The sequence below is a fragment of the Dermacentor andersoni genome, chromosome 1 (assembly GCF_023375885.2).
Source record: "Dermacentor andersoni chromosome 1, qqDerAnde1_hic_scaffold, whole genome shotgun sequence".
Lineage (NCBI taxonomy): Eukaryota > Metazoa > Arthropoda > Arachnida > Ixodida > Ixodidae > Dermacentor > Dermacentor andersoni.
The window spans coordinates 181,987,400-182,008,759 of NC_092814.1; the positions used below are offsets into that span (position 1 = coordinate 181,987,400).

Consider the following 21,360-nt stretch of genomic DNA (forward strand, 5'->3'; position numbering starts at 1 on the left):
CTAAATCGGAGCCTCCCTTTACGGTTCCTTTCATGGGCATATTGTCACTTTGGTACCTGAAACCCTGTAATGTCTTCAACACAATGCCCCTGCATGAGGCATAGCGTGGTTCCGGAGATCCCTGCTACAGCACGCGCATATTCTCGGAGCGTGCTGTCCACGCGTATACAGTATACGACGCTGTGGAAATGAACACTCCGGAAGTCGTTTTTTTTTATTATTATGGGGTTTTACGTGCCAAAAGCACTTTCTGATTATGAGACACACCGTAGTGGACGACTCCGGAAATTTCGACCACCTGGGGTTCTTTAACGTGCACCTAAATCTAAGTATACGGGTGTTTTCGCATTTCGCCCCCATCGAAATGCGGCCGCCGTGGCCGAGATTCGATCCCGCGACAAGTCGTTTTTGTCGTCGTGAACATTGTATCCTTTTCTTTCCAGTTTTTCTTTCCTTTCTTTCTTTCTTTCTTTCTTTCTCTTACTTTATTTTATTTATTTATTTACTTCTTTTCGCAACGTTTTGGCTGCACAGACGTGTTCGCTCCTATATATGTCGCCTCGCGCAGTTGAATCTATCAGTTGATTGTACGCTGAACGACACCTTGACCACGATCAGCACTATAGGCGAAGATGTTTCAGGCAGTGCGCGTGTATATCACGCCTCTGCTCCATTCCGAACTGGCTCAGCACGTCAGCATTCGAAAAAAAAAAGAAATAGAGAGGGGGACAAACACACGCACATATGTGCGGCACTATTACTAATGCGCGCGACGTATATACTAGATGGCGGCGAGGCAAGTCCGTTTGCGCGCACTCGGGGCAGCCTTGCACGGCGGCCAACTCCGTGTGCGCCGCGTGGCGTCGCAATCGCGAACGGCGCCGCACGCTTCTCAGCCGCGGCCCGCCTGTCGATGGCGCAGTGCATCCGTCCTTCTCCGAGCTTCACGCACTGCACACGCACCGCAACCCACTCCAAACTCGCAGCAGAACGAGAGATGGAGCAAAACAACCTGGAACACGCGCACTTTCTCCGCTGGTTGTCTAGCTATACGGTGAGAACGCACAGCGTATACTATGACTGGTAGCAAGATAAGAAGGACGATCCAAGAATTGCCGGCACAACTCATCAATCAATTCATTCCGCAGTGCGTGCAGTGTATACGCGGCACGGGGAGACGCGCGCGGTTCTCTCGCGCGGCGACGACCGTAACGGCGGAGAGTGGTTGTCGCTGAGCGAGCAAACAAACAAAACGAGGGGAGTTGAAGGAAGCGAGTGTCCGGGCGGTTTTCGCCGCGCTACTCGGGCGGCATTAACGCGCGAAGTAGTCGTCGCTTCGTTTTCGGCAGTTTCGTTGCGCCGTCTGCGAAGAGACAGACGCTCGTCTACATCAAAGCGCCAGTCGCAGATGCGCGCAGGACAGGTGCGCATGATGTGTACACGCTCGCAGCCCCGGCTGCGTTTCGGCTGTTGTCGAAACCCATCTTGGGCCGCTTTGATTGAAGGAGGAATAAAAGAGCAACCAGAAGAGCCCGATCCTTCACGCAGCCTGACCTGGAGGTGCTTTTCCTTTTCGCGGTCGGCCCGACGAAAGGCGGCAGCTTTTTACGGTTGACATGCGTTTCCATACTGGCGCTAACTGCCCTTTTATTTGTTTATTGTATATACGCGTATAGTGCCGTCTGACTCACCTTTCCAGAGAAAAATACATTTGCAAAGCAGACGCGCTGAAATAGTCCACCTCTTGACCGTGAACAGGATGTGAGTGTAGCTACCAAAAATGTATGTGGAGACCAGGTTACTATTAGCAGCCGGTACGTCTTCGCAGAAGAGTGGAGCTAATGCACATTGAAGTCACTATACGCCATACACTATACCCACTTTCTGTCGCGTATACTGCTGGCATTTCCCGACTGCCGTTAGGCTGGAAGGAGGGAATTTGACGTCGAGCGGGACACCATGGCGGTTTTGGTGTTACTAAAGCGTCCTATACCTATCCTACCTATCAGCCTGCATCCCAAAGTTACACTCCATAAATGGTCACGCGTGCATCTGTGGAGGCTCCTGCGCGACAGCCCAACTTAACGGTGTGCACGTATACGTCAACTTGAAAAGTGCATCGCGTGCCGTAAACTGGTCACCTCACGCGCTCCGTTTAGAAAAGCGGCTTAACTCTCGATATCGTCGCTGATACGTGCGCAAGTCGTAAACGGCTGGAATATCTGCACTTCACACGTTCGAAAAATCGCGGATCTAAATAATGATCAGTGCTCGAGATCGAACACTAACAAACCTTACTGCGCATTGAATATGTTAGTATATCCTGGGGCTATGCTTTCTTTCTTGGCTTTCTTTTTATTTTGTCGGCTTCTCTTTCGTTTCTTTCTTGAGGCTAGGAGCAGTTCCGAAAGGTTGAGTTTCAGAAGGACCAACTTTCTAAATGTTTCAGGCAGTGTCTATTGGCACGTCCAAAAATGAAAAGAAGGGCGCTGACCAAAGTGTGTTGCTTTTTCCCTCGGTCTTTAAGGAAAAACGTGATATCATCGCTACTATACTGCCTTAGTACCGTTTTACATTGTTACTTTTACTTTTTACTTACATTTTACTTTCTTTTTCGCTGCATACATCTGGCAATATCCTAACACATCATAAGTTCATTTTTTTAAGACTATTTCATCACACTTACTTTCAACCGTGAATTTAATCGCTTTCACGGCAAATTTTTTGTCTCTGCAAAAACCCTGGGAGTCCCACCGACGCTGGCCGGACACATCAGTGCTTGCCATATTATTTTTTTTTTCCACTGCCTCACCCGCACTAAGCATCTCGCTGAGTGAGAAGGTGAAAGGAACAGAATAATCCGTTTAATATAACCCGGGTGGCAATATCAAATCATTTAGCAATGAGCCATTTACTTCATTTCCTTTGAGCAGTGCGTGTACGTTTTGCTTTCTGACGGAACTGACTGATCTGATGCGCCCAGCCCATTACAGTCGCAACAACGCGTACAGAATATTTTCATGAATGAAAGCGGTACTATACTGTACCACGGCACTGCATGTGCGAGAGGGAAGAATAGCTCACTCCCTCTTTCTGCCTTCGCAGGTGACGTGTCCTCGGTGGAGATGGTGCAGGTGCTGCAGACGCAGTTCGCGCCGCTAGCCGAGGCGCTGTGCAAGGCCGTGTTCGACCTCACGTCGCGCGGCTCGACGGCCACGCTGGACACCATATCGGCGCAGCTGGGACAGGCCTTCCCGGCCATCGAGAGGCCTGGCGCCGACGTCGTCTACAGGGCGCTCGGGGCGCTCATCCGGGAGCGCAGGCTCTACCATACGGGCCTCGGATACCAGGTTGTCACTGCGTATATAAGTATTGAATAACCAGAGCGAAAGACAGTGCCAGATTAAGGCGCGTGGCTACCCTGCAGCACACTAAAGAAATTAGCAACCTTACGGGCGTTTTCTTGTGTTTGTAACTCTCACACATACACCCACAGATGAAGGGTGTTTTAACGAACTAATGCACCCACATGAAAAGTGTGCGTGCGTGCGCGCGCGCGCGTGTGCGTGTGTGCGTGTGTGTTTATTATTGTACCTTTTTCCCCTATGGGTGTCTTGCCGAAATGCATGCTACGTTGTCTTTTTCCAGTGATATATTTTGTTCTTTCACTACTCTGGCCTTTCGGATTTCTGCCGAAATAATCCCGAAGTGCTTTCCGAGACGTGTATAAAAGAAAGCTGCGCAGCACTTTCCCTAGATTGACGCTGTGTACCTACAGATTACAAGCCGGAAGTGCTACATCTCAGCCGCTCCGCCGACACTTCCACAATCAATAACACAACGCCTAAACAATGGGGCGGCTCCTCTAGCTTCTATGATAGGCTGACGCCACGTTGTTCAGTTTATCTATAAACCAGCACCGAGGTGAAACAATTAAAGCGAAGCTATCAATAAGATCGAAAAGCTAGGAAGGAGAGAGGAGGACAAAATAGTTCTGTACCTCCAGTTTATGGCCGAGGAGTGCCACCTCTGCGAAATCGACAGTGTTCTTATCGCTAGTAGATTGCTCCGCATGCATCTGCGAATGTTTATTCCAACCGGCACTGCACGAAACCGATATGCTACATCAGAGAGAGCATGCGCCTGAAGCACTATGGTTCGCCTACGCTTGGCAACTGATCCATGAAACATCGAAATAACAACGTGGAGCAGATGCTGTAAATATCCGTAATATCACGGGGAGCCAGCACCCGGGAACGTCAAGATAATTCTGGGGCTTACCCGTGATTCCTTGTTTAATTCTTTTCTCGCTAGCTTCTTGTGACAGTAAGATTGAGCTGCCATTCAGGAACTGTACACACGTTACTACAGTTTAACGTTATCTCTATTGTCCATCTAAGAAAGAAAAAAATAAAGTGCGGCGTTTAATTTCGAAACGACGCTCCCTTCTCTCTCTCTCTGCACACGCGTGCCAGGTCGCGGCCCCGGACACTTTCCTGCAGACCTCCCCGTCGCCGGTGCCCACCGAGCGGCCCATGCTGCTCACCAACGAAGAGGCCATCTCGCGGCTCCACGGAAGTCCAGCGCACACCACGGACGAGTCGGCGGCCGACGGGAGCACCCTGGAGCGGAGCGCCTCCATGCGCCTGCTGCGGACCCGCGCCGGCGCCTCCGACGAGGGACTCGCGGCGCCCGGCAGCCGCTTGAGTCGCAGCAGCTCGGTGCGCCTGTGCCGCTCGTCGCCCGCGCACGACGGACTCGTGCCCGCGACGCAGTCCACGGGAGCGGGCGGCAAGCGGCACCAGGACACCGGCGCTAAACGTGCGTCCCTCCTCGTTGTTCCTTCTGCGCGCACAGTGCGCGCGGTGTAGCATCGTGTTCGGTGCAAACCCATCCGTACGCAGAGCTGAATGCCGAGTCAGGCGATGAGCGGAGTTTCTTCCTTCAAATCGCAATTTCTATCACAATTTCCTATCACAATTAACCCTCGATTAGCGACGCCTCATACCGAATTTTAGAGAAAAAAGATTAAGACGCTTCATACGTTAGTAAAGACTTTCAACGCCTGTAATCTTGTAGCGTTTAAAGAATCCCAATAAAATTTGTAATACGAGGGTTACTGCTCTATAAACACACAGACAACAGAAGTAGAAATGGACAGGACGCGCGCAGACGCACGACGGGATTTTATTGGGTGAAAGATGACATATATACATATATATATATATATATATATATATATATATATATACAATGATCAAAATGACAATAACCCCCGTATTACAGTAACCCCCGTATTACAAGATGAACTTCCACCCTCTAGCCCAACTTGCCGCTCTACTGCAATCTCAATAAACACCGACATTAAGAAACATAGCCGGAACTAAATATTACGTGTGCTTATTTGCGAAATTCTGCAGTGGCATTCCAAAGAACCACTCAAACGTTATATCTGGGTTTATGCCGGGTGGATACGGGGTTTGGCGGCTAGCGCCCCCTGTCACACTGAGCGCAGCTGGGCGCCTAGCGGCCAAGCGCCGGAGGCAGCGTCCAGCGGCGTACAGGCTCCTCGTTAAGGCGTTTTCGGCGAAGCGCGCGTATCGCGCCCGCGGTGCACTGCGGCCGGCCGGTGATCGCAGGTACAGGCGCGTTGACAAAAGCCAAGTCCCCTCCGCAACCGACAATTATCATCGCGCGTTCCCACCGCCTCCACCCCGCCGCGGCGTGACCGAATTCGCACGCGTTGCGGGCGTGCGCGCACCTCTTGAGAACCGGACCAATCTTGTCCTGCGGAGCGTCCATTCGGTGACGCGTGCAGCCGCCGTGCGTGCACGCGTGTACCAGCTTGTCGGAGCCGGAGCGGTGACAAGCCTATTGGACGCGCACTGCGCGGTCTTAGCCTATAAGCCAGCCGCCGCAATAGCGGCAGACGGACTCGATTCTTTGCAGAGGTGGGTTATGCAAACGAGGCCGACGACGCGCAGCTCGAATTGCCGAGCGAATGGTCACTGCTTGCTTTACCGGCCGTTCGCAGAGTCGTTTCACGAGCTGTTTCGAAATGGCGAGCAGCGTTCCAGTCTAACGGAGTCATGTTTCACGCTTGTTTAATGAGCTTGCTTCCCCCTTTTCTAGATTTTTTTTTCTGCACAAGGCCCGATAACGGCCGTCCGGGAAGAGTTGCAAGCGCCGTCGTGTTTCTGTCGAGCTCGCTATGCAATTGTGGGTGCCATTTAGCAACGCGAGCTTGGCTAACCACAATGTCGCTGAGCACTATAGCGTGCAGGACGGAGGACGGAGGGTGGTGGAGGGTGGCGAACATGGTGACGGAAGCGTATCAGATCAATAAAAAAAAAAGGCTGACTTGAAAAGATGGCTGGAGGCCTATGCTCGTAAGGGGTAAGGTACAGTATGGCTTGTTTTGGGGGACTTGCATGCGAGGCTTCATAGTTTATTGATTGACTCTTTGAAAGAGCGTTGGACTGTAGCTGGATACACTCAACGAAGGACGTCCCCGTGTCGAGCCAGAACAAAAGTACACATTAGGCGAATCGAGAGGAACGAGATGGATCTGCTTGTGCGCTTAGTGGCATTGGCTTGAATGTGCCACTTCTTTTATACATTCTCTACCCATGGCGAAGCACAACCTGCGGGTTACGCGCCACGAAAGCGCTGGTGACGTTCTTGCGGGCTACGAGCCTTAACTAAACTTTATAAATAGCTCTATAGTGTATGTGTGTTTGTGTGACTGGGCTGTTAAGTGTTTATCACTGTATATATCATAATCATCACCCAGAACCTGGAGTAGCATGTCAGGCGAACCACCAGCCTAACATCTCCAGCATATCATTAAAGCTTCACTCTCTCGCTGTCTCTCTCTCTTTCGCATTGCCCTACAACACTGCAGTAGGAAAGTTACACTGCCCGCTAGAATTTACATGCAAGTTAGTTTCCCCCGGCCGACGAATAGAGGACGCCTCGTCACGCACAGCTACTTTGGGCGGCATAGTGAGCTTAGAAGTTTTGTCACCAGAACAAGAAAACGGTATAAAATGACTCTAATATAATGATTGGTCGATGTCTGTTTTTACCATCTCTCCTCGCGTATACGCGCACGTATGAATGAAAGGCCTGTATTAATAAAACAGCTTTAGAACGGCTGGTATAAGAACAGGTGCCGGACAATCCTGACAGACAGAGATGGGCTAATGTGGCCGGTCAATGACAACCATTTCTACGAGTGAAAAGTTTTGTCAATTCGGCCGCAGCTCCCATTTGCAAGCGGATAATGATGAGAAAAAAGTAAACAAAGAAGAATAATACAGCCCTACAGGATGTTCGTTACCATCGAGGCAGTTTGACGTTGGGGAGGAGGGGGCGGGTAACAGATGTTTAGAGTTGCAGGAAAGGATAGGGGGCACTGTGCAGTCAAGTTACTGCCTCTCAGCGAGGGCACCGCAACCGCAGTGCACTGGGGAAGGGGAGTTAAGGGGGGGGGGGAGAGTAGAGGGAGCTTGGGAGGTGGCACTCGTCAACAAAGGTGGGCAGGACGCGCAGAACCCCGCGCGGGATTTTGGAGTCCGAGGGGTGCAGAATCTCCTGCGAACGCAATTACCAGCGTTGATGGGGCGAAAGTCGGATGGACTATATAGACTGACGCTGTTTGGCCAGAAGCAAGCGCTCATTGTGTTACTTATTACAACCTTGCGACTGAAAAGATGAACGGGGGCATGAAAGCTAAAGGAGAAGCCAGATTGTTGTCGTTACAGATGCATACGCAGAAGCTCGATGTGCACTCCGCAGTTGCCTGCGGCCTCCGTGTCTGTTAACACAACGAGAAATGCCGTCAACAACCCCGATCGAGGCATCATTTCGATGGCGCTATACCGTGCATCAGTTACGGAGCACCATCTCACATTAGTCCAAAAGATTGAACGAATGGTTCACTTGAAGAAAGAGCGAGATAATAAAACGTTCTTTTTTTCTTTTCTTTCCCAGCCAGCTCCAAAGCTCCAGTCGCATTATTTTGATCTTCCTCGGTCTGACGACTGCGTGCGTGGCAGTATTTCTCGTCACGCGAAAAAGGGAGGTCGCTAATCGCAACTTAATGCCCGAGCGAAAGCTGGGTTACACAAATAACAGACACGAATCAGGTCCCGTTCCTTTTGTGTGTGTGCTTGCCCCGAGTTCGTGTCTGGAAGACGAGACTTCCAAATCGCCCCTTCCTTTGCGGGACGAGATGCGTGCGCAACGCTGCCTCTGCATAGCGGCCGCGCATGTTTGTGTGCAGTGTGTGCCCAAAGTATTAGGTCCTTCGACAGTCGTGTGCGCTTGGATCGCTCGACCGCGCGCGCGCGCAGAGCCACACGAGTCGCGCCGACCCGGTCCTGACGTCTCGTCTGCAGGCATAACCGACGCCATGACCACATCATAGTATGCGCGAAATTCCCCGTTAAGCCCCCCACGCTCCCCCCCACTCTAACAGCCGGCCTCAAACTCGCAGAACTTTTGAAGCTCATATGCGCGTAGAAAGAGGGAACTTTTATTTAAGGAGATGGGTGATTCTGTCTTCTTCCGCGGGTAGGGTCCTCAGTCCAGGACTGCAGTGGTACGGTGAATATATATATATATATATATATATATATATATATATATATATATATATATATATATATATATATATATATATATATATATATATAACGCCTTTAACATAGATGCTTTCATTATTTTAGTTACTGTTATTTTATTTATTTGTTATTCTTTGGTGACATGTCAGCAGCTAGTAGACAAGTGCCCCACAGTTCTCGGAATGTTTCTGTTCTTTTTGTTATTCCTCTGTTGAAAGAGCCATTCCGTCGCTGCAGGAGCCCTTTCTATTTACGTTAGAAACATCGACACGGACGCGCATCTCGCTTCCGCAAAATAAAGTCAAGCTGACTTCGCTTGAGCATTATCGCCGCAGTTCAATCGAAGTTTTAGAAGCCGAAAAGAAATCTGCCGGACAGCACAGCGTATTGTTGCTGTCTACAAAGGGGAATCTCCAAATAATTATTAAGTCGATAACGTTAAAGGTCCCGTGTCACAGAAAATCCGGCGTCGGCGTCCTGTGAGCGAAGGTTCCCGTATATATTTAAGTATATGTATGTGCCACGTTTGGCTATATGACATGCGGTATATGCAGGTTATATTGCCACACCATTCTATCACTAAAGTTGATCATACCTTGTCTCACATTCTTGACAAAGTTGTTCCTTGTAATTTTGAGAATAACAGCCCGCAAACAAATGTCATGAAACAAAACATTGACACAGCATGCCTTTTATGTTAAATCTTCTCAGACTGAAATATTAAAGGTGCGAAACAATAAGAGAAACCTGCAAAGGATGTAATTTTCTTGGCGCGGTTGTGCACAACCTCCGGAATTCGCCCACACAAGAGGCCGCGTTTCTATCGGAAAGCTCGCCTTCGTGCATAGCGTTAGTCGCCAACGTTTTCCGGTAAACATTACAGTTACATAAGCTGCAGTTGATGGGAAGCGTGAGAAGCAGTCAGGGATCTTTGAATGCTATCGCTTTCCACTCATAAAGGCGTACCTTAAGCGTCCTCCAATATTTTTTTCTCGAAACAGTGAAGCGGCGGCATAACAAAAAGAAATTATCGATTGCCTTGCTCTCATTACAGAAAAAAAAAAATCACAAAGATGAGGGTCACACTTGTGCAGACAGATGTTCAGGCAGGGAATGCGGCAATGTTAAATTTAGTCAAATGTACTTCGAGCATCCGTGTATTGCAATATTGACTATTGGAGACTATATAAGAGGTTCCAATACTCGGGAGAAGCATCAAATATAGAAGGTCAGACAGCACATAATTAACTGCGCGCCTCCGGGATTTAGCCGCAGTGAGGTGTATGTTGACAATGCTATACAGCAGGAAGGACAGCGCCGCAAAGACACGCCGTGGCCGCTGAGTCGACAGACTCGTCCAAAAACAAACCTTTGTGGCCAGACACCCAAAATAACCGAACAGACTGCAATTGACAAGGGACTAATCGAAGTAGCCGTAATACAGAGGTGATTCTTCACTAGACGTGGAAAAGAAAGAGCACAGTGGTAAAGACTCTGTAGCATTAGCAGCTACTATAGTTGAAAGACTAACTTCTCGCAGGGCGAGAAGTATTGCTACGAACTAAAAAAAAATGCATACCTAATACCTGTAGTTGACGTCTACATAATGCGAAGCATTCATGATTTGTAGAGAACTGTTGTATGAATAGTGTAACTGTTGTGTAGCGATCAATTATGTAGATATTGTATATAGTAAGTAGGACGGAATGGCAAACTAGAATGTTGAGAGCGAGCTAAAGCCCAATGACATATACCCAGTCGCCCCAGCGCTCATACCCTGTGCAGACACCCAGCGGCACATAACCAACGGAACATACCGGTATACATACCCAGTGTTGCGGCTCGAGGGGGCGCTTGGGCCAGGAATCCACCAAGCCCATCGACGAGTACGTCCGGTAGTAGGATTGAAGGAAAAAGGGTTCATTTTACATTATTTACACTAGCTCCTGATACGGAAGCCCACTCCATGCAGGAGCATATTAAACGTCCGAGTTCACATCAGGACACGTCAGCACCACCTGCACCAAAGGTCTCCGCTTTTCATACCGTCGTCTTCCCTATAGGCGACTAGACTAGGGAATGTGATGACTGTATCATGGCCAATCACAATAGTGGAATCGGTCGCAATATCTCACCAATGATACTGCAGCGTTCCGCCTAACTTCGCCTCCGATGTTGCACTTCGCCCCCGCATATTTACCAACCCGGGAATCCGAGGTCGAAGCTGTTCTCACGGTAGCATTCGACGTTGGCCCTCTTCATCATTAGTTCAGGTAGTCAGGTTCCCGTAGAGGGGTCTTTTGTTGACACGTCAACAGTCGCCGTCAATGCTGTGTTGACTTCTGGATAGGCGCTGATGAATGGGTGGAGTTGCCTCGTGGTAAACGTCTAATTGATTCCGTTGGCCATGTTGAGACATAACACCAGTCGCCCCTTCGGCACATGATTTTAGACAGCACTATAACCGGGATCGGCCCGCCAAACCGGTGGTGAGGTACGCCGCCCGCCCATCAGCAACAAAAGTGGCTGCACTCGGAGAAGAATACTTATCATCCTATCCGACACCTGTGTCCGGACCGAGAGATCGCGTAGCTTTCGAAGCGTTTGCGCGAACATTGTTGCCCGACGCTGTTGCCTGACCTTGTTTTCTCCATAGCGCTGATGATCTCTTTCGTCTCAGTTCCGCTTCTTCGCTTGTTCGGAAGTCTGCCTAGGCATCTCAGGTGACCTCGCCTCACCAAAATTCGGATTTATACCACAAGAGGGCTCGTAATCGCTTCCATGTCAGCGTGTTGTCAGCGTGCAGATGCTTGAGTGTAGCGTTTTGGCGCGATGTATGCGCTGTGTGCGCTGTGCTTGAGAGACGCCTGACTTCCATGTAAGCGCCTTGCTTGGCATGGTTGATGCGTTGATACTTCAGTGTTTTTGTATGCGCTGTGCTCGAGAGGCACCAGGCATCCGACAAGTATCTAATGAAAGGTTCGCTTTAATAATACGCACAAAATTGTCCAGTTAAAAAAAAGCGGTACCACACCATGAGCGCCTTAAGAAAAAAAAAAAGGTGGCACAACACGAGCGCCCGTGTGGGTTTTTGTGTGCTTGTGTGCCGGTCAGTCCTCCGCTGCATCTCATAGCGCCATACTGAAATAGTAGATGCTGGACGCCGGATAGTATATAGTATATATATAACCCCTCCCCCCCTTGTTCCCGGCAAAACTCCCGAGTGCGCTAATTACTCCGGAGGGCCGAATTATCGCTCAAAATTGTGTTTTTGCGCGCAGGCGACGGGAAGTCGTCCATGTTCAGCCGCTGGTTCCGGCGCAGCCGATCCGAGAAGCGTTCCTCGGGCGAGTGCAAGAAGCAGCTGTCCAGCTTCTCGGCGCAGTTCCCACCGCTCGAGTGGAGCGACCCGGACTACGCGCGATTCCACTCGCGCGCCACGCAGACCAGCGCCGCCGCCGTCGTCACTCAGCAGCAGGACACGCACCCATACGCTGCCCTGCTCAAGGTAAGCGCTGGACGTGTGCTTGTGCCGCAGCGCGTAGAGCTGGTGGCTTCTAGGTCGACGCGGTTGACCCATTCAGCCAGCGGGGGCTAATATTTCGCCGCGTGGTCTTCGCGACAAGTCCACTCGGCCAACGTTGCGCCGGGCTGGGCTCAACAGCGGGCTCTTCAATTCTAATTCGTTCTTTGGCAGAGGGCATGCGATGTGCCGCAAGAATAGACTCGGAGACGCCGCCATTAGCACAACGGCGTGCTCTGGATGCGGGGTTGGTAGCGATCGTAGCTCTTGCGCACGTGCTCCATACCATCGCGCATCCCTCTCTCCCCTTTCTGCAAGTTGAGCGCGCCGGCTGTCCCCTTCTTTGCCTCTAGCGAGGGCAGTGGCAGTGGCCGTGTCTTTCTAGCATCTGCGATGGAATTAAGTCTCATCGCAGCTGCTACCCGCCTAGTGGCGCTGCAAAACAGTGCCACATGGAACTCGCTTCGCAGGGCAAGACGTTGATGGCGAGGAAGGCGTTCTGACCTCGCCTGTTCCGCTCCATCTGCACTTTCTTTGAGAATGTGACTATACGAAGGTGTGTAGCGTGAAGTGGTAACAACGGAACGACAAGAGACAGGGACGAGAGCTCTTCGCTTTCTCTTGTCCTGTAGTTAGCGCTTCACGCCTATGCCCTCTTGCAACATAATGGAATACCAACTATCGCCCAATCTGCCAACCCTTTTAAATGTGACTATACGTCGTGAATACCACGGCTGGAGATTGCGTAGTCTTGCGAAAATGCTTCTTGCACGCCTACGTGCGGTGTAATCGCTGTAGTTGACCCGTGAATGTGAAATGAGATAGCGTGCGATTTTTCTCCTAGAAAGCCGCGGATTCTCGCGCCGGATGACATTTGCGCCGTGTATGTCCCTGTGCTTGTTTTTCTAGTTCTCACTGCGAATTCTTGAGCTGTTCAACTTTTTGGCATCCGAAATATAGATCAATACCCTAAACGTGGGATGACCCAGTCCTTGGAAGACGTACGCCGCCGCTTCTCTCCGCGCCTTCTCAGTATGCTTTCCGGTATACTGTTTCACCTGCATATATTTTTCAGCCGCAACGTCAAGGAACGGCATGATGGACTGTGGGTGGGTAGTGTGGATCATATTTTCACGTAACAGGATCGAAAACATTCGACGACTATAGACCATGCCTCTTACAAAAATTTCGTTAATTTCCTGCGTGTCAGAAATTAATTGACCTTTTGCATCAGACTCACATCACAGTATTTTGTTTGATGAATCTTACTGCTTAGTCCTCGATTATTCTATTTGAGTTTCTGGCCCCCTTGATTTTCGTGCATTTCTGAAGAGGCAATGTCTGTTGGATTCTTGAAAAGTTTAACCTCGACGCCCGCAAGTGGGAGGGGGCTTTCCTGCGATCGGGTATTGATTTTCGTAGGTGCAAGGAGTACAGAAGTATAAATTACACTCGTGTACTCTACCTATAAAAGTCATCACACGATATCAGAAACCAGCAAGCTCACACACTCGTATTTCATGGCTTTTGGAAACGCATTAACACTCGAGACATGGCAATATACACAAAGGTGTCTATGCTCCATTCAGTGTAATGCACCTTCGCACAACAGTGAGGGTCGATACCAAGATAGCGCTAGAGAGTGGCCAGCGCAGCGCCATCCTACAGAACCTGACAGAGATGAACCTCCACTAGCGAATGTTTTATGACAGCACGAATTTCCTTACTGATAGAACTATCTTGAGCCTGGGTCATTACGGCCAATCATGCGGACGAACCAGACATTTCCCATGCACACAAGAACTGTCAGTAGTACTCACACCGAGACTCTTTCATTCGGCCATGAAAAGTCTCTCTCACAAACACAACCAAATGTCCAATTTTCGCCTTGCAATCTGCGCGAACGGTATCCCTATCTCGAGCACCAAAGGAAACGGCGAGGAGCAAAAGTGACGTTGCAAGAGGGCCTTGGCAATCATAGCAGCGTGTGCAGAGATTTAAGCCAACGCTGCTCTCCGGAGAAGTCAGATCGCGTCGTAACACTCAAATACGAACCGCTGCCGAGCTTGGCAGGAATTTTTTTAAAAACCTACCTGGACGGGCCTTCACGCTTAAGATATCCGCAAGGGAAATTTCGATATTTCGCAACGCAGGAACCAAAAGCCAGGATGTCTCGTGCCTTTTCTGCATCAACTTCGTGGCTTCTTCTACAGGGAGAGAAGCTCAGTCAAATCTGTCGTCAGCCTCAGTTCATATATAGACAGTTTAGCCTTCTTGCACGTGCGCAGAGTTTCTGTCAGGCCTGGATTACTCGAAAAAGTGGTAACGAGCTTTCTCACCATTCGCAGCTGCGAGTTCCACCTCGTCACGTTGTGAGATTTCAAGTGCAGACCGGCCACACTCGACACTTCTGTGTCGGCGGAGCTCTTGTGTATAGATGCAACGATGACGCCGCATTTTTGTACGGCTTCCTCGGCATTTTGGTCCTAAAATAAAGCGAGGACGACATTTAGTGAATATTGCCACTGTAAGTACAGGCAGCGCAAACGGCAAACATGCAATGCAATAGAGTTTCAGAAAGAGAATGATGACATATGTAATCGTAGGGTTTTGCCTTCGACGACACACTGACACTCTTCAAAACTGCATTAGACAAAATAATGTGGGGACGGACACAGCCGTTTCCTCCAGCCCTTCAATAAATTGAGTGCACATTAATGCATAGGCCGCACCTTCCTCTTCTTTAGGAATAAATGTCGTGCACGTAGTGCCATGGCTACGGCAATACGGCTGGTATTATCTTAATGAAATGGGCTCCGTAATTCAAATAAGCATACTATAAGCAGACTGCCGCCTCGATGACTGGTCTTATATACCAGGCAACTGTGTTTACGGGCAGAGCGAATTGTACTAGAAGGAGTGACGTGCGCAGAATTTCATTTTCCCGGGTCGGGGGGCGGCGGGGACAATAAAAGAAAAAACAATGAGAGGGAGATCACGAAAGGAAAAAAAAAATAGCAAGGAGCACAAAACGCAATAATATAAAAATAGCTTGAACAAGGAATGAACCAAATCCAAATCTTTTAAAAAGTAACTTCTAGACACCGTAGGCGTTCTTTACATGAAGTGCCAGTTTTGTTTTTCATTGTCTTTAGAGGTATTTCAACACAGTTGATTTACGTGGTGAGAACCTTGAAGTCGCGTGCGTAAGCTTGGTGCCTGGCCTGCGGCAGAAAAATGATCCGCAGCCACTGTTTAAAGGGAAGCAGAGTTCGTGACCTCGGCCATGCCAACAGATGCACCACGAATCCCCAAGATGAAAAAGCGAAGCGCGCTTGAAAATTCGGCTAAGCATGAGCTGGGGGTAGTTGCATAATTAGGCTTTAAAGCACCGAAACGCTAGTAAGCACAGTTGTCTGCCCTTACTTTTCGAACCGCAATTATTATATTAATACATTCTTTGTGCACGCATTCATGGCAAATTATTTAACGAAGCTTGGCCCAAACATTTGTTCGTGAAAACAGTAATAAATGAACGACGTATCAATGCACATAAGATGAAACCAATATGGTATATAATAGGGCATAGCTGCCGAATGGCGTCTTTTACGGCAAGCTGCAGGCTGTGGGCGGCGCAGCCAAATCGAAATTGCTCCAACTGATGAAACTCGCTAAAAAGCTCCTTGGTTAAGCGTTCCGGGCAGTCGTCGAAATTGTCATCATCATCGTCCTCCTCAGCCTCCCACCCGGTAAATGAAAATGCCTTTATCATTAATGAAGCGTTATCTGCCACCACGCGAAGGACCTGGAAAATGAAATAAAAACAGTTAACGGAGGTGAAATAGTACGAAAATACATATTTCGTCTTGTCAGCGATGTTCCACTGCAGCAACGCTGCGTCGTACTCGGAGCGGATCCGAGCAGCTGTGTGGCTCCCCGTCAGGCGAGTGAAACTGAGGAGGTACGTGTGAGCCGTGAAGTCGCCGTCCACGAATGTTGCTTCGACAGCCAGGAAGCGCTCCGTAGACCGCGACGTCCACACGTCTAGTGCGATACAGACGTACTCTGCTCCCGCCAAAGACGATTATATTTTGGTCTGCAGCGCTGATAGTTTCCCGGGCAGGAACTTCTCTCTGAGGCCATCCCGCGATGTCAACTTGTTGCCCGGAACGGCGACCTGAATTTGAAAGAATACAAAGCAGTTACTTCGATGAAAGGCGGCTTATAATATTGTCAAACTTGACGTTACAAATTGTTTGAATCCCCCCCTCTCGACAACACGAAAGGGCTCCGTGTCAGAGCAAATCATGTTGATTATGGCGTCGTAAAGAGCAGCCTTTCGATGAACAGGCAAAGAGCTGCACTCAGCGGTGAAGGCCGACGATATCTTCGGCTGGCTTGCCAGCCCTTTCTCTTGTTGCGTGCACTCACGTTCGTGCTTTCTTTTTAGGTGCCGAATCAAATTATATGAAACTCAGCATGTATAGTTTCGGAGCAAAGCTTGCTGCGTCTAGCTTGCTTGTTCTCTTCGCGGGTAATTTCAAAAAATTGTTTCCGATGTGCCATGTTGGCGGACTTACTGCGTGCGTGAACCGCTGGGCGCAGGAGACAGTGTGGCAATGCGTTATGGAAGTGCTTTTTATTTGCAATAGAGCAGAGCTCCCTAGAACAAAGCGAAACTGGGTTTTCTTCGGCGCGAATCGTCGCGTCGGGGCTCGGGGAGGCGCAGCCTTGGCCTCAGTTACGTGGGCTCTCCTGCTTCGGCTGGCATCGCGAGCCGATGCTTTCAAAAGTTTATTGTCTGCCTCTCTGTATGGAGGGAGAGGGCGCACAGTTCATTGTGTACGAGTGTGTGCTGCGCTGACCTGCAGACCGTCTTCGACAGAGTTTCGGGAAAAAATGTCCGTGTGTCTAGACAGGTGGGACACTATTGCAAAAGGGTTAGAAGAGGGGTGGGGGGGGGGGGGATTACGAGGTGAGACGATGCGCAAGCTGGTATGCGAAAGCTTGCAGTGAACACAAGCATCGCGCCAATGTCAATACGCATCCCATCTTAGAGAAGCGCTTTTTCGAATATGCGTCCGAGTCGCCGATGGCGACAGAAGCAAAAACAAAGAAGTGAAGGGCGCGGAGACAGCAGGCGGCCGGGGCAAAGGCGCCGCCGAGGTAAAAAAAAAAAATCACAAAGCGTAGGGGGGGGGGGGGGGGGGGGTAGTATGCCGCCGCCGTAGTTCCGCACGACAGATACCAACGGCATAGAACCGCGGGTACACGAAGAATCGAGACAAACTTTGGAGCAATTCAGTCTATAAGGACAGAATTGTAGTAGGCGCGTTGCTTATAAATGTACCGTACTCGTAATCAGCCAAGCCATTTTAAAGATACTGCTTTATTGTTAAATTCGAGGTTCTGACTTACTAATGTTTGAACGTAGGCTGGTTGGTTCTTCGGCATATCTTGACAAAAAACGGCGCGTAAACGAAAAAGCGCTTTGTTTTCGAAAAAAAGACGTAATTCGATTCCCATTCCATTCCTCCAAGCGTTGTCGCCATTCCATTTCGGGGTCGCGGAAACGTGGAATGATTCCGGAGTCATTCCAATTCTGGAGGGCTATCTCCGAAACACTGGTCTGTTCTTCACTTCCCTTTTTAATGTTCATTCATTCATTCATTCATTCATTCATTCATTCATTCATTCATTCATTCATTCATTCATTCATTGATTTTCGCGTACTTGTGCCGAAATAAGGGCACTGCTCGTTTCGCGTGCCGATGTCAAATGCTCACTGGCTTTCCCTTTAATGGCGAACACTCGCTTCCTGTACCCAGCGACTCGAGCGTGTACACTGCTAGGGCACAGCCGTGCACGAGCTCCTATTGCTTTGCCGCCGCCTACCGCATCTATATTGGGCGACTGACAGCAACCACGCTCGCACGCTGGTCCAGTGCCCGTGGTTCACGCGAGCAGTGTACACGTGATGGGAAAGTGCCCTCGGCGACCGACGCTAACCGCGCGCGCACCGCGGGCGGTCACGCAGAACTGAGAGGCTGCCGGTCGTTCAGTGGGAACTTCCCGACGAGCCGCATAGAGGCGCGTGTCGCGCGTCGCTCTATAACCAACAGCGTCGCAGCGGTTTCCTTGATCTCGCGCCGACGCTAATTAAGCGTCTCGAAAAGCCGAGTCTGCCATTGTTCGGAGCCATGCGTGAACGCCGGGTCGACGGGCATGGGCCTTCCCTCGTTGACCTTGACCTTTCCCAACCCGAGTGCATATACGTGCACGCACACAGGCGCGCTGTCGGGCGACTAATTGAGGGAGCGCGGCCTTTTGATTTACACTGCGCGAGCCCCGGCGCCCTGTTTGGCTTTGTCTTTCCGAAGCGCGTTCATTTATTCTCCCGTGTAGTCATTAGCCGACGCCGTATAATTGTAAGCCATCCGTGTGGCTTCTGCGTGGTGACGAACGAACGCTTCGCGGCGGCGCTGCAGCTATTAGTGGTGCACTCTGAAAGGTCTGTATCTAGGGCTCGAGTGTCGCGTGGGTTTAGTGCTCCTACAGTTGGTTTTCCCACTTCAGCTTGCAACACGCCATTGCACGTATTAAGCCATTGAAAAAAAAAAAAAACGTGATGACGTCGAGGCACGGCTATAGCTTCGAGGGCGTGCTCCGGCACGCCTAAATAGAGGCGGCCAAATTGGATCACGTGCGTGCGCTCTCGCGAGCAACCGTACTTAGCATTATAATGCGTCGCTTCCACCACGCGGGAAACGGGCCTCGTCTTCTTGATACTGCAGTGGGGTGCAGTGTTTATCCTATCCTGTAAGCCGGCCGCTTGTGTACACCGGCGGCGTGATTGAGGCCAGAGAGCTTCGAACGCTTTGTGAACGAGGAAAGGCGGCTCACTGCACACTGAACGCTCTGGCGGGAAAGCGAGCCGCTGTGCGCGCCCTGTCAGCGAGGATGCTGCCTTGGATGTTGCGTTGCCTCGAGCCCATCGGCACGGTATCGGGTGCGAACGAGCGCTAGGTGCGCTCGATGCAGGAAGTGCGTCCTTGCGCACTGTTGTACCGCACGCACCGTTCTTGCATAGCGTTACCGCGGCACGTTGTCGCCTGGTCAGGTGCCACTGCAGTCGCCTGGTTGGAACGTTAATAGCAGAGTGCTAATGTTGTGCTATAGAACGTTTTAGTGCCGCTGTATGCACTATTTATTACCGCCTCTTCCCGAAGCAATCCGCGGCATGGCATGGCTGGCGCATGCGCGCAGAAGTCACCTGGCTGACTCTGTATATAATATTGTTGGCTGACAGGTTTCAACGCCCTGAGAGACGCGGAGGGCGACGCATCACTTTTGTTCACGTGGGGAGCTTTGACGTGCACCTAAATAATCACCGTAACGCGCGCGTTGTTTCACTTCGGTTCCATCGGAATCCGCGACCAGGAATCGAAGCCGCGGCCTTGTGCTGAGCAGCAGAACGCAGTATACCCACTGAGCCAACACAATCGGGATGGGCAGTGATGGTAACGGCAACGGTATAAAGGCTACGCTATAGTAGTACTTTTCGAGCTAAGCTGGCGGGGACCAGCCGAGTGGCCGTTCCTCACGGAAAACGTATCGCATAGCTTCAGCGTCCTCGGATTATTTGGGGAACTTCAGGTTTCGCGCACCCAAAGTTAGGGTATGCAAACCGCTGGGCGTACAGAAGAACGCAAGCGGAGCGTGTGGCTTTAGGTGTACGCAAAGGCGCTTGTGTGCGCTATTTCTAAAACATGTCGCTTCAGGTGGGCACAGCCATCTTCGGAAGGAACGAAGCTATCATTTTAAGAGAATGAGCATCACTGAGTCCTGGTGTAGCCGTGTCGCGCTCGCTGAACTCTTGGCACTGTAGAACGTAGTAGAAATTTCGAGCAGTGCAGGCGTACTGGGAGGCTGCGTAGACACCCCGCAGCCAGCTGACGTTATATCCACGCAGTGAGTTTGTTTCTTTTTGACAAAAGCTGCACGTGTCTTCGAATGATCGCGTTAAGCGAAGCCTCCTACTGATGCTGTTGGTCGCATTATTTTTTAGTAAGCCTTCGCTTCTTTATTTTTTTTATATATGGGGCGATGTACTCTTTATTTGTTTTCTGACGTTGTTGCTATGTTTCTGAAAAGCGAATAATGTGTCGCGTGGATAAGGAACAGACGAAAATAAATCGGAGCAATGTGATACAGTAAGCAGACGAATTTTTCGACTTCCAGGAACTAACTTTTTTGTATGTTCGTTCGTAAAAACTTTATTGATAATATTAGGAGAAACTGTGATATTGCGTCGAGTTTCTTGCGACGGAGTGAATGGGACTGATGTCTGCTTGGAGAATGGCAGCAGCTGCTCTAAGCAAAAAAAAAAAAAATGCACAAAAAATTTCGAAAGTGGGGAGAATCGGACGAGAGGGAGGAGGGACGTTAACTACTGCGATGTCAAAGACTAAAACTCTTAGTGTGAAAATAACTTTGCGGTGTTGTGGAACGCATACGTCGCCGGCACTCTCCCTCCATCGCCACAACCTCTTCTTTTTGTTCTCAGGTGTTGCCGCTAATTGTCGCATGATTTCTTTTCGTTTTCTTTTCTTTTGTTTTTCAACTATCGCTTTCTGCGTAGTAACTGGGAGCTTCGTCTGCACGCTCTCTTCGTCGATGAATATTTCTCTAATGCATTGCTGTCAAGTAAAAGTTTGAACCCTTGCGTTTGAAGGCAAAAGAATACAAAGAAAAAAAGAAGCAACCGTAAATTCAGCACTCTGTTCGAGGAACAAGGAAATAAAAAAGAAAGCTATTCACCTTGCGGAGCACTCGCCCTCGTCCGTACTATCTTCGCTTTCGTGTGGCAAGGCACAAAAGTGCGCGCAGCTTTGGAGGGATTAAGTCTGACCGCAGCCGAAGAAAAGAAAAATTACTTCCAAGCGAAAAAAAAATAAAGAAGAAGAATGAAGGAGGCGGCGCTAGTGCGGCCTGCCGGCCGTTTTGCTTCACTTGGCGAGCGCCCATTCCCCAAGCGCGCTACCTCCGTGACTTGTTTCAATTACGCGGCGGCAAGTCGCGATGCCGATCAGTGCGCACGTCTCATATTTCAGTTGGAAAGGACTACGAGGGGGAAGCGGGGTGGTGGAGCAGAGGGAGTGAGGGTTGGGGGCAGGGTCGCGAGGTATGTATAAGACTGCTCGGAAGATA

General features: G+C 50.0%; 1 protein-coding gene across 1 annotated transcript in view; it reads left to right on the forward strand.

Annotated features, from left to right (window-relative positions):
- The window catches only part of ko (Stork-head domain-containing protein knockout), a 426,112-nt gene that overhangs the window by 333,841 nt on the left and 70,911 nt on the right, over positions 1–21,360 (forward strand). Inside the window, exons 2-4 of the mRNA XM_050195189.3 lie at positions 3,106–3,350; positions 4,476–4,821; positions 11,909–12,135. Coding sequence (XP_050051146.1) covers positions 3,106–3,350; positions 4,476–4,821; positions 11,909–12,135 — 818 coding nt within the window. The remainder of the gene's footprint in view (positions 1–3,105; positions 3,351–4,475; positions 4,822–11,908; positions 12,136–21,360) is intronic.